Below are 12,062 nucleotides of genomic sequence, written 5' to 3' on the forward strand. Positions count from 1 at the left end.
AAAAAGAAGAAGAAGACAGTATCCAAGGACCCAGGCTGAGCATGACCCAGCAGGTTCAAGGCTGTCATGGGGGCCATGGCGTCTGGCTGGCCCTCCTGCCCCAGTCCTGGCCTGACCTGGCTTATTTGTGTCCAGCTCTGCGTTTCCCCCCCAAGCTGCTAGAGGTACTGACGGGGTTCAGGGCAGGCAGCCACTTTGGCATATGGATTATTTTGAGCTGAAGATAATCAAGACCTAAAAAGACTCAGGAAGAGCTTTTCACCTCCTGCTTAACTGCCTAAAAGAATTTAGACAGACAGCCTGGTCCACGAAGAGAGCCCTCAACAGAGAGACCTGCAGAGGATGGGCTGGGTGTGGGAAGCTGGGGAGCTGGGTGGGATCCCATTGTCTCTGCGCGGCATGGTAAACGTTCTTCCCATCTTCCAGTGAATTAATTCCCTTTGACGCCCCAGACCCCTACCCACTTCTCCCACCTCAGGATGCATATAAGCCCCAACTGACCAACTGTCTTTGAGCCTCTTGTGTCTAAGTGAGGCTCCCATACGTACGAGATTAAACTTTTCTCCTGTTAATTTGTCTTACATTGATTTAGTTATTAGACCAGCCAAAAGAACCTAGAAGGGTAAAGATATTCCTCCCCTACACCAAAGTCTGTCCCCTGCCCTCCTGCCATTTTAGCATCTGTGTCCCTGGGAGTATAAAAGAACAAAGAGAAGGTGGAGGTGTATCTCCAGCCTGACTTAACAGAAGTTTATATTAAAATGAACAAAGCAAAACAAAATCAACCAAAAGCCCTCTCTTGCACTCAGACCAGGATCAGGGTCACAAACGCTTAAAATGCATCGCTGAGGGGGCTTCCCTGGTGACGCAGTGGTTGAGAGTCCGCCTGCCGATGCAGGGGACACGGGTTCGTGCCCTGGTCCAGGAAGATCACACATGCTGCGGAGCGGCTGGGCCCGTGAGCCATGGCCGCTGAGCCTGCGCGTCCGGAGCCTGTGCTCCGCAACGGGAGAGCCCACAACAGTGAGAGGCCCGCGTACCGCAAAAAAAAACCAAAAACCAAAAACACCCGCATTGCTGGGCTCCACCCCCGAAGTTCCTGATGCTGTATAGCTGGTTGAGTGCAGAGAATTTCTCTTTCAAACAAGTTCCCAAGGGATGCTATGCTGCTGGTCCTGAGACCCCACCTGGAGGACCACTGGCCTTCAGAAAAGGGCTGATATTCTGCCAGTTCGCACCTGTGGACTTCCTGGTCATTTTCGACCAGCGTCGCCTCTGACTGGTGGGTGTCTACATTTTTTTTTTTTTTTTTGCGGTACGCGGGCCTCTCACTGTTGTGGCCTCTCCCGTTCCGGAGCACAGGCTCCGGACGCGCAGGCTCAGCGGCCATGGCTCACGGGGCCCAGCCGCTCCGCGGCATGTGGGATCCTCCCGGACCGGGGCACGAACCCGTGTCCCCTGCATCGGCAGGCGGACTCTCAACCACTGCGCCACCAGGGAAGACCCGAGTCTACGTATTTTGAAGATCTCATTTGCCTACAGGGACCAGGGAAGTAATGGGTATACCTGGGCTGGATGAAATGCCTGGGCCCCTCAGTCTAGTATGTCACCTTCTCACTTTTGATAGGTATAGGAAACATGTCCCTGTCCTCTTTGCTCTAGGCGATGAAACTCAGGCCCCAGCAATCGGCCGGGGCAGGGACTCAGCAGGACAGAGGCTGTCCGGCCCCGTGGGGGCAGCTGTGCTCAGCCACAGCTGATGCTGCCTCTGGGAAGACCGGCCCAGCATCGCCCGAAGAAGCCAGGGCTTCAGATTTTCCTGTGAATGTTTCCTGGTTTTAAATGCTAGCAACTGATTTAGAACCATATTTCTTAAGCTCTGCAGGTCAAACAAAATACACCTTCAGGTGGAGTCCTCTGAGTTGTGGGAAGTGAAGGCTGAAATGTCCTAACACCTTCCAAGTTCAGTCCTCTCATCTGGAAACAAAGAGGACAATTCTCAAGTCATGGGGCTCTTGAATGGATAGGATGAGATAGTGTGCATCAAAGTGCCACGTAAATTGAAAAGTGCCGTGTAAATGCTGGTTGGCACTGTCCCCTTTGCCATGTTTCCCAGAGACTTTGGGCAGGTTGCAGAGCAGGGGAGGGAGAGGGTGTGGGGGGAGGGAGCTTTTCTAGGTAGGGGGGAAGGGAAGGCCTCCGGGAGCACCGCCACCCCCCATATCCTCTGTGCCTCAGGGCTTCTGCCCCCCATGGGTCTCCTGTCCCTCACCCCTCCTACCTCCTGGGATGACTCCTTGGAACCCAGGCAAGATTTGGGTCTCTTGAGAATGCCCATGAAATAGTTAAAATTTGTGAAGCCACTGTACCTAGAGTATGCTCGGGCTCCAGAAACTTTATGACGAAACCTCATGAAGCCAGAGGACAGAGTCTAACTAGGTGGGGCAGCCAGGATGGAACCTCCAATTGCCCGCCGTCAGCCTTCTCGGGCCTGGGTATATTGGCTATATGTGTACCAAAGAGAGAGAAGGCGGGCTAGAGGCACGGGGAGGACACCAGGTTAATGGGAACAGCAGTTAAGTAGATGATCTCAAAGAAAAGTGGTTCTCAGAGGGGACCAGTTACATAAACCATGGACTATGTGTACTGTGGGCTATCATGCAGTTATTAAAAGACTAAGTTAGATCTACATGCGTGAACTGGGAGGGCTGCCCCTGATCTATTCACAAATAAGCTTCAGGGAAAAATATATTTATGTGACAGTGTATATCACATGAGATTTATGTATTGGGTTGGCCAAGGAGTTCGTTCAGTTTTTTCCATAAGATGGCTCTAGTAGCGCTTAGTTGTCCTTAACTTCCTTCAAAACAATTTTGTTAGACTGTATGTGACAGCTGGTGAATTTTTGTGTAGCCATTTTAACATTGAAGATGGAAGAAAAAAAGCAACATTTTTGGCATATACGCTTTATTTCAAGAAAGGTAAAAATACAACTAAAACACACAAAAAAGATTTGTGCAGTGTATGGAGAAGGTGCTGTGACTGATCGAACGTGTCAAAAGTGGTTTGCGAAGTTTCGTGCTGGAGATTTCTCGCTGGACGATGCTCCACAGTTGGGTAGGCCAGTTGAAGTTGATAGCGATCAAACTGAGACATTAATTGAGAACAATCAATGTGATACCATTTGGGAGATAGCCGACATACTCAGAATATCCAAATCAAGTGTTGAAAATCATTTGCACCAGCTTGGTTATGTTCATCGCTTTGATGTTTGGGTTCCAAGTAAGTTAAGCGAAAAAAAACCTTGACCGTATTTCCGCATGCGATTCTCTACTTAAACGTAATGAAAACGTTCTGTTTTTAAAACAAATTGTGATGGGCGATGAAAAGTGGATACTGTACAATGATGTGGAACGGAAGAGATCGTGGGGCGAGTGAAATGAAATACCACCAACCACACCAAAGCCTGGACTTTATCCAAAGAAGGTGATGTTGTGTATATGGTGGGATTGGAAGGGAGTCCTGTATTATGAGCTCCTTCTGGAAAACCAAACGATTAATTCCAACAAGTACTGCTCCCAGTTAGACCAGCTGAAAGCAGCACTCGTCGAAAAGTGTCCGGAATTAGTCAACAGAAAACACAAAATCTTCCATCAGGATAACGCGAGACCAAATGTTTCTTTGATGACCAGGCAAAAACTGTTACAGCTTGGCTGGGAAGTTCTGATTCATCCGCCGTATTCACCAGACACGGCACCTTCGGATTTCCATTTATTTAGGTCTTTACAAAATTCCCTTAATGGAAAAAAATCTCAATTCTCTGGAAGACTGTAAAAGGCACCTGGAATAGTTCTTTGCTCAAAAAGATAAAAAGTTTTGGGAAGATGGAATTAAGAGGTGGCCTGAAAAATGGCAGAAGGTAGTAGAACAAAAGGGTGAATATGTTGTTCAATAAAGCTCTTGGTGAAAATGAAAAATGTGTCGTTTATTTTTACTTAAAAACCAAAGGAACTTTTTGGCCAACCCAATATATATATGTCATATATATCATGTATGTGATGTCATTGTTTAATAAAACCACCACAAACCCCAAACCATGTTTATATGCAGCAGAGAGGAAGAAAAGTCTCCACGTTTAACACTGCTCATCTCAGGACAGGGATTAGAATGAGGTGTTGGGGGGTGGCGGGAGGCGGTAGGGAATGAAGGTTTAACATTTTTCCTGTCATTTCAGTAATGTTTGACATTGCAATGGGTCTGAGTGACTTTTCTAATATAAAGACATCTAACAAATACACTTTTTTTTAAGATTCCAGGTATTAATCAGGTAAGTCTGGGTTTGAATCCTGCCTCTGCCACTTACTAACTTGGGCATGCGATATAACCTCTATGGGCCTGTCCCTTCAACTATAAAATGGGTTAATAAGAGTACCTACCTCCTAGAGTTATTATGAGGATTAAATCAGATACATGTCATATGATAAGCACAATGTCCAGAATTGTCTCAGTACTTGCTTGCAATTACTTTTACCAAAGAATATAATTTTAGTGTAACCCACCTACAACAGACCCCAAAATGTACTGTGGCTCAACCCCAGTCGTTTTCTTCTTGTTCACATTCCAGTCCTGGGCAGGTATGGCAGGTGGCAGGTGGCCTCTTCCATAGTCGTGCAAACACCCAGACTGCTGGGATGCTGCCATCCACTAACACGTGGCTTCCCAAGTTGCCCTGGGAGGTCTCCGCTCTCCTTTGCTCAAAGTAAAATGGTCTCCTCCTGCTTGTATGCACCAGGCATGTTACCCTTCAAGTCAGCTCCAAGGTCACCTCCTCCATGAAGCCTGCCAGGCAGACTGAGGGACCCCTTCCTTGAGCCACTCACTGGCTGAAGGCAAGGTCTCTACTTTTTATCTGTCCCCCAGCACTTTGCACCATCTTTTGAACACAGTAGGTGCTCAATAAATGTCTGGCCAATAAGTTCCCCAACTTCTTATGAGAAGGAAGTTCTGGAGTCAAGCCATGACCCAAGTCCTGGACTAGCCCCCCACCAGTTGTGTCAACTTGGGTAAATATCTTAACTTTTCTGTGCCTCACCCTCCTCAGCTGAAACATCACAACAGTTCCTACCCCATGGTGCTGCTGTGAGGACAGGATTACGGTCAGATGATGTGTAGAAAGCACCTCTCTGGCTCAGAGGATGTCAGTCCCCCTTTGTCTCCATCTGTTTTGCTTACCCTGACCTCCTGCTTACCTGTCTCTCTTTATAACTGGCAAGGAGAGGCTCCTAGAAATAAGATTTAGATAAATGACCACTCCCCACCCCCCAAGGCTTGCATAATGCAAAGGCCCTTCGAGCAGAGGAGACAGTGACTGGTCTGAGTGTGCTCGTGGGCTGGCACTGTCGGGGGCTGGATGACCTTCCTCCGTGCGACATAGGCTTTGATGCTCTTCTGTCTCCGTTCCTCCATCTGTTTACAAGTATCTGCCTTTGAGGTGCAGGCAAAACTTCTCTCCTTGGAAGGAGCTCCCAGAGGGGGTCAAACACCCTGCCCCCTCCCCTCCTGCTTTCCCACGCCATCCATCTGAGCGGTTCCCCCCCACACACACCCCGCCCCACACAGTCATCTGGAACCGACCCAAGCAGACACAAGCCCCAGATACCTTGGTACAAGTATTTTTTTTTAATTAATTAATTTATTTTTGGCCGTGTTGGGTCTTTGTCGCTGCGCGCGGGCTTTTCTCTGGTTGCGGCGAGCAGGGGCTACTCTTTGTTGCGGTGCGCGGGCTTCTCATCACGGTGGCTTCTCTTGTTGCGGAGCACGGGCTCTAGGTGCGTGGGCTTCAGGAGTTGTGGCTCGTGGGCTCTAGGCGTGCAGGCTCAGTAGTTGCGGCGCACGGGCTTAGTTGCTCCGCAGCATGTGGGATCTTCCTGGACCAGGGCTCGAACCCGTATCTCCTAGATGGGCAGGCGGATTCTTAACCACTGCGCCACCAGGGAAGCCCCACCTTGGTACAGTTTTATTTGTAGACTCCAGACACCCAGGCTGGGCCTGGCACAGCGTTCCTGCCAGTGGCAAAAAAACTGACAGCGCACGTCTGTTAATACTAACCGTTTTAATTTAAATTAATAGCATTTCTGGAAGACAAATGCAGTTGATAGAAAATATAAAAACTTTTACTGTACAAATTTTACATCACATTCAAAAAAGCAAGTATGTGCCTCGTGGCCACAGAAGATGCTGGGTTTGCACACACGGATGAAATCCTGGCTGACCAGGCAGCGTCGCACAAGCTCTCAAACCAGCTTCACATTTATGTCTCCACCTGGCACCCAGATCAACAAAGGCCACCACCACCAGGGGCTTACAGGGCATGCCACGCCCCTCGGCGATCACAGAAAGAAATGCCATGAGAGGGCAGAGGGATTCCAGGCCCTGCACACATCTTCAATTTGGTGACATGGAGCGGTCAGCTACACGCCACTCACAACTGGTGGGGAACTTGGGGTTCAGGACCTCGAGTTGCATGGAGACGCAGGGGTTGTGGCTCTCGTGTTTAAAGGCAGCAGGGACAGATCCCAGGGTTTTGGAGGTGAGGGTGGGAAGTGGCGGGTGGGGGAGCTGAAGGGTTGAAGCTTGGGCTCCACTCTCAGACCCCGTGGGGACCTCCACAGCCCCCGAGCTTTCGCCCAGGAGGCCTCCCGGCTTTCTCCATCCCTTTCACAGTTGGCTGTGAGGGCTGAATTCACAGTATCTGCTGTCCTTCATGTGTTTCCAAGGCAGACAGGCATGGGGGGCAGCACACGGAAGGGCGGCATGTCTTCCTAACCTCAATTCACAGTCAATTAAGTAGAGACAGGGAGAGGGGGGCCACCCGGGGGGGTTCCGCAGGTGCTTCTCTTAACTGACAGGCAGTGCAGAGGCTCAGGCCGAGCGTGGGAAGGCATCCGGGGCCCTGGAGAGGAAGTGGGTGGCCCCAGTCCCACCCTCAGGGTTCCTGGCAGATCTTGAGTCCCCTAGGGCAGGCACTGTGACTGCTCCCATCCCTGGCCCCCTGCACTTGCACACAGTAGGTGCTCCATGAAAGCTTTCTAAACTGACCCAAGAGTGTGAGAGCCCCGAAGAAGAAAAACAAAACCCAGACTGACTTTCTGTGGGCCGTGAGGTGAGCGTGACTTGCTTAGCTGCTGTCCCAGCCCCTCGGCCCAACTGCACCGTCCAAGGGTTCAGAGGGGAAAGGTGAGAGGCATGAACTGTGACCTCCGGGAAGGCGCCAATGTCGGGGTGGGGGGAGGGGCCTGACAACCAGAGGCGGAGTCACATCCCACGTGGCTTTGGGTGGGGAAATCATAGGAGCGGCTGACCCAGAGGCCAGAGGAATGACGGGGAGACGCGAAGAGTCCCACAGAGGAGAAAAGACCCACAGAGCTGAGTCCAGTCGGTTTACAGCCCCTTCGTCTTCCTTCCCACACCCCGAGCGGGAAGGGTTGAGGTGCTGATGGCCGTGGAGGCCCGGGTACCCTATACGGCTGCCTGGCCCAGAGGGGTGCCTGGCCCAGAGCCAAGAAGGCAGCCCCGCAGCCTCCAGGCAAAGCGGCCCATCTCGCATGATGTTTCGCCAGACTCCAGGGTGGGAGCCTGGCTCGACGGGTCTACGTAAATGGGGTAGGAGGGCCACGTGTCTCCCCGTCTCGGCGGCTCTAAGCGTGGACGCGGGTTCTGGGTCTGAAGACAACCTCCTCTCCACTTTCGTCGCCCTTGATCATTTCTGGCTTTGGAGCTTGATACGATGACGTAACCTTCACTGAAGGGCTTCTTTGCCATTTGGAACTTTTCTCTTTAGGTGTCAGCTTCTAACGAGGACAGGCAGGACACTGTCATATCCTGGACTTTCCCAACCCGGCCCCTCCTCTCGTCCAAAGGGACACAAGTAGGGGGCCTGACTTGGTGCTTGGGAAGACTCTGAAGGCTGGGGGCTTGCTAGCTGGGTCCGAGTGAAAGCGGGGAAGGGCACGTGGCTCCCACCGCGGCTAAGAGCTCTGAACACGGGCAGTGGAGGAGTCAGCAGTGGGCTAAGGGGTTTCAACAGGACTGAGGGCTGGAAGAGGTGGGCAGTTCCGGAACCTCGGCAAGACTGGTGATGGGCCAGGGCACCCTGTGGCTAGGAGGGTGGGCTCAGGGACCCTCTGCTTGCCACTTCTCCCTCCCCCTACTTTCCCTGTTCTCATGGATCAAGCCTTCATGACGTACGCAGCTGCTGGGCTAGGCCTTAGCTCTGGGGTCAAGTGTCAGTCAGGGACTGGGATGTATCTAAACAGCCAAAGCCCTTAGTCCCATCTTCCTGGCGCCTCCCCTGCGGGCTTCATGGAAGAGACATCTTCCCAGGCACTGGAAACCCTGGCTGGGAACCACTGGATCAGTCCAGATGTTATTTGGATTTTATGTCTCTGCTTTTTCCAGCAGGTATGGACTGGATTACAAGGGTCAAAGGTGAACCCAAGCTCTCTGTGAACTCCCGACCCTCATAATCCAGCTCGGCTCCTGGTCAGGGTGTCCTCTGCAAGAGGAGGAAGGGACAGCAGCCCTTCGGTAGGACGAGGGGAGATGGGATTTAGGGCCAACGCAGAGGCCGGGTCAAACCTTGTGGTCCCCCCACCATCCTGCTTGGGGAACAGCCACAAACACGATGCTTTTCTTCCTCTGAACCAGTGTGGGTGCCTCACTCCTACAGGGTCCTCCAGAGGGGACGGCCACTTCTGCCCTCGGTGCCAGTGACCTCTGCACAGACGGTTTTTATTATCACCTATTGTACAACGAGTCCAACTCTGCAGAAACATACATGTAAACATTTGCTGTCTGTCGGGACAGGTCTGCTTGTTGGTGATGTCATTTTAAGAAACAGCAGGCGCGGCTCCATCTCCGGGACCCCAGTGTCTTTACGGACGAACAGTCTAAACCGAGGCCTCGCGCTCCTGACCCGCAGCACTTAGGAGGATGGCTGGCGTTTTGAAGAGTGCTGCTTTTTTGTCGTGGCGGTTGTTTGGATGTTTTAGAAACCCATTTAAGAAAGAAATACAATGTCAGAAAAATGGCAGAGCTGGCTACATCTTTGGATTACTGGAGTCCAGGACGCCCAAGCCAAACCTTTCAAACCGGGATACAACTTTGCTGCTGTTAATACTGCAAAGAGGAACAAAAACAAGGGTTATAGCCCCGCTGGTCTTGATCAGAATTGGGGCAGCATTAGCTAATGAGTGGGCCAGTTCCAGAAGCTCAGCAGAGGACCCAGCCCCACCAAGAGGTGGGAATGATGATACAGGCCAACGGCCTTGGCAGAGCTGTTCCTGGTTCCACCTGGCCGGGGGCTGGGCCTCGGCTGCACTCCCTCCTGGAGGGCAGGGGCCTGTTCGTCTTGGAACCCCCAGCGCTCCGAGTGGAACTGGGAGGGAAGAGAAACCCAGCCGCCGGTCCTAAGAGCGGCATCGCGTGCTCCTTCCTAGAAACAGTCCCCAAATGCTGGGGTGCGTCAGGGCCACCTGGGACGCAGGCTGAGATGCGGGTTCTCAGCATCTGCCTCCAGACACCCGGATTCGGGTCTTGGGGAGGCCCAGGAATCTGCGTTTGGTAAGCAGGGGAGGACCTGTGGGTGACCTGTCAGCCACACTCTTGCCGAATGCTGGCTCGGGGTCTGGTACCTTCCGTCTGCACTGGGCAGACGGAAGGGGAGTAATGCCGCAGGGGGGAGAGGGCAGAAACGTTTTCACTAGTGAAACCGTTTGGAGACAGGTCCCACCCCCTTGCTTCAGGACAGCTTTCCCCGGTGTGTGGCCGAGGACACAGCTCTTCCGAGCTGGTGTCTTTCATGGCAACAGAACCCGTGGTGTCACAACCCTAGCCCTCCAGAGGGGACCACCCGGCAGCTCTGAAATCATTCCACTCCGTGTTGGACAAGATCCCCGCGGGTTAAAAGCCAAGCAAAACCCCGACCCCTGTCCTGCGGACACACCCCACGGGGGGCCGGTGTGCTGGGGGACCAGGGAGACGGGGGATCTCTCTCACTGAGCTGTTAGTAGGGAGACAGGGCCACCCCACAGAAGAAGCGCTAGAGAGAGATGAAGTTGTGTCCAGGAAGGCGGTTCTGGGGGTGCTGTTAGGGGGACCCTCCATGGAGAGCAGTTACTCAGGCACACGCAGGCCGCGGAGCGGGGCGAGGGCCAGTTTTAACAAACAAAGCAAGAGAAGAAGTCTCAGCAGAGAAGGCCGGAGTGGCGGCGATCGCATCCCCTGGGTTAGTGCCCGCATCGCTGTTTGAGCTCGAGTAGAAGTCACGGTGCCGAGCGTGGATTAGGAGGAAGAAAGCCCCGGTACATGCAAGGCAGCCAGGCCTACAACCTACAGAAGGAAAGAGAAGAGGGGAGAGCAGCGTCAGAACCCAAGCCCTCGGGGAGCGGGCAGGGGAGCGGCCGAGGCCTGGCCAGGGCACGGGGCAGGGGCCCCTCTTTCCCTGCAGACAAAGAAAGGGACATCCCCACTCCATTCCAGGCTTTGGCAGCAGAGCAAGCTTGGAAGGGAGCCTGGCACAAAGAACCTCCCCCAAGCTCGCCCCTAGGACATGGCCACAGAATTCTGTACAGAGGTCGACCAGCAGGCCCACTGTCCCTCAGCCCCTGACCATCAAAATCGACGTCTCGGAGTTTTTACTATTTCTGCTCCCTGCATTCTCTTCTTTAGAGTCTGGCCAGAGGGGATCCTGGGGACTCAGACCAGTGATCTGAGTTCTCTCCCCACCACGGGTAAGCCATCGTCTGCCAGTGTGTGGACAGAGGCCCTGCCACATGCCATCGGTCTGCTCTCAGCCCAGCGAGAGAAACACGAGCTTGCAGGGCCCCTGCCGGTGGCCATGTGAGCTGCCAGAGTGTCACTTTCGTTTATGGGAATACAACATGCCAAGAAGGGGAAGCTGGAAGCAGAGACAGAACAGGAGGCAGGATGTGCAAAGGGTTAACTGCAAACAGGCAGAGAATCAAGGAAACAGCAGAAGACACACTATTCCTCCAGGACTGGACAGTTGTTCTTAAAGTCCGGGTGACCGTAACGTCCTTTCCCGTAGTAGCGGCTCCGCCAGCGCCTGGGAGCACCCGCAACCATTTTACCAGGAGTGGGAGGAGCGTGGTCCGGCAGGTGATGGAGATGGGCACCCAGTGTGGACGGGTGGAGGAAGGGCCACAGGAATCAGGGTGGCGGGAGAGCGGGAGATGACAGGCCAGGACAGCGGATCCGCCACCGCCCCCCCCGAAAATAAAAAAAGAAAAGCAACAAGACGGATGGAAAAGAAAAGAGAAAGTGAGAATTAGAGGCTTGAGTGTGTAGAAGTAAAAATCATGAACAGGAAGCTTTGATACAGACTCACTGAGGTATGCTGGCATTCCTTCCTAGAAGGGGCTAAAACTGATCACTTTGGGCAGGAAACAACCCCCATTTGTGACTCAGTGTCCCACATGTGGAATGGGAAGGTGGGGCTCTGTGGCCTTTCGGGAATCCGGGATCACCTTCTCCTGAATACCCGTACCACTCCTCAGCCCCTACTCCACGCCCCGTCCCCAGCGCAGCCTTCGCTTTTGTGCAGGAGAAAACCAGGGCCCGGTGCGCTAAACGAGTTGCCCAAGGTCTGACAAACCAGATCCTTGTACTTCTTGAGAGTCCAGGAGACGCCCAGGCTCCCACCCAAAACCCAGCTCCCATGACCCCTCTCTTCTGGACACCCTTCCTCAAGCTCCCCTGTGGGCAGTGTGCCCACAGCAGCTGAGTTTCTGCCCGGCACTCAGCACATTGTCATCATCCCCATCACCCATCAAATATTCATTGAGCAATTACTACATCCTGGGAGTGTGCTTAGAGCTGAGAATACAGAGGTGATAAGGCAGCGTCCCGCTCCGAGGGCTTACAGTGTACGTCTGCTTGTCTTTATCCTAATTAAACTATCAACTCCGTGCGGGTGGAGGCCCGGCCCTGGCCTGTCGCCTCAGGTGTGGCACAGCTGTCAGCAACGGTTGGGTAAAACCCAC

At 53.0% G+C, this 12,062-nt stretch overlaps 1 protein-coding gene across 2 annotated transcripts in view; it reads right to left on the reverse strand.

The window, feature by feature from the left end:
- Positions 1–6,097: 6,097 nt before the first annotated feature.
- The window catches only part of KSR1 (kinase suppressor of ras 1), a 150,387-nt gene continuing 144,422 nt past the window's right edge, over positions 6,098–12,062 (reverse strand). Inside the window, exons 19-20 of one of the 2 annotated variants that reach the window (XM_089900759.1) lie at positions 11,045–11,125; positions 6,098–9,177 (exon numbers count right to left, since the gene is read on the reverse strand). In XM_089900759.1, the coding sequence (XP_089756885.1) occupies positions 9,099–9,177; positions 11,045–11,125 (160 nt within the window). In that variant the 3' untranslated portion in view covers positions 6,098–9,098. The remainder of the gene's footprint in view (positions 9,178–11,044; positions 11,126–12,062) is intronic. The other variant, XM_089900758.1, reaches the window with a different exon arrangement.

The sequence above is a fragment of the Delphinapterus leucas genome, chromosome 19, assembly GCF_059928025.1.
Source record: "Delphinapterus leucas isolate spDelLeu-1000000601 "Yukka" chromosome 19, BTC_Dleu_Yukka2, whole genome shotgun sequence".
Lineage (NCBI taxonomy): Eukaryota > Metazoa > Chordata > Mammalia > Artiodactyla > Monodontidae > Delphinapterus > Delphinapterus leucas.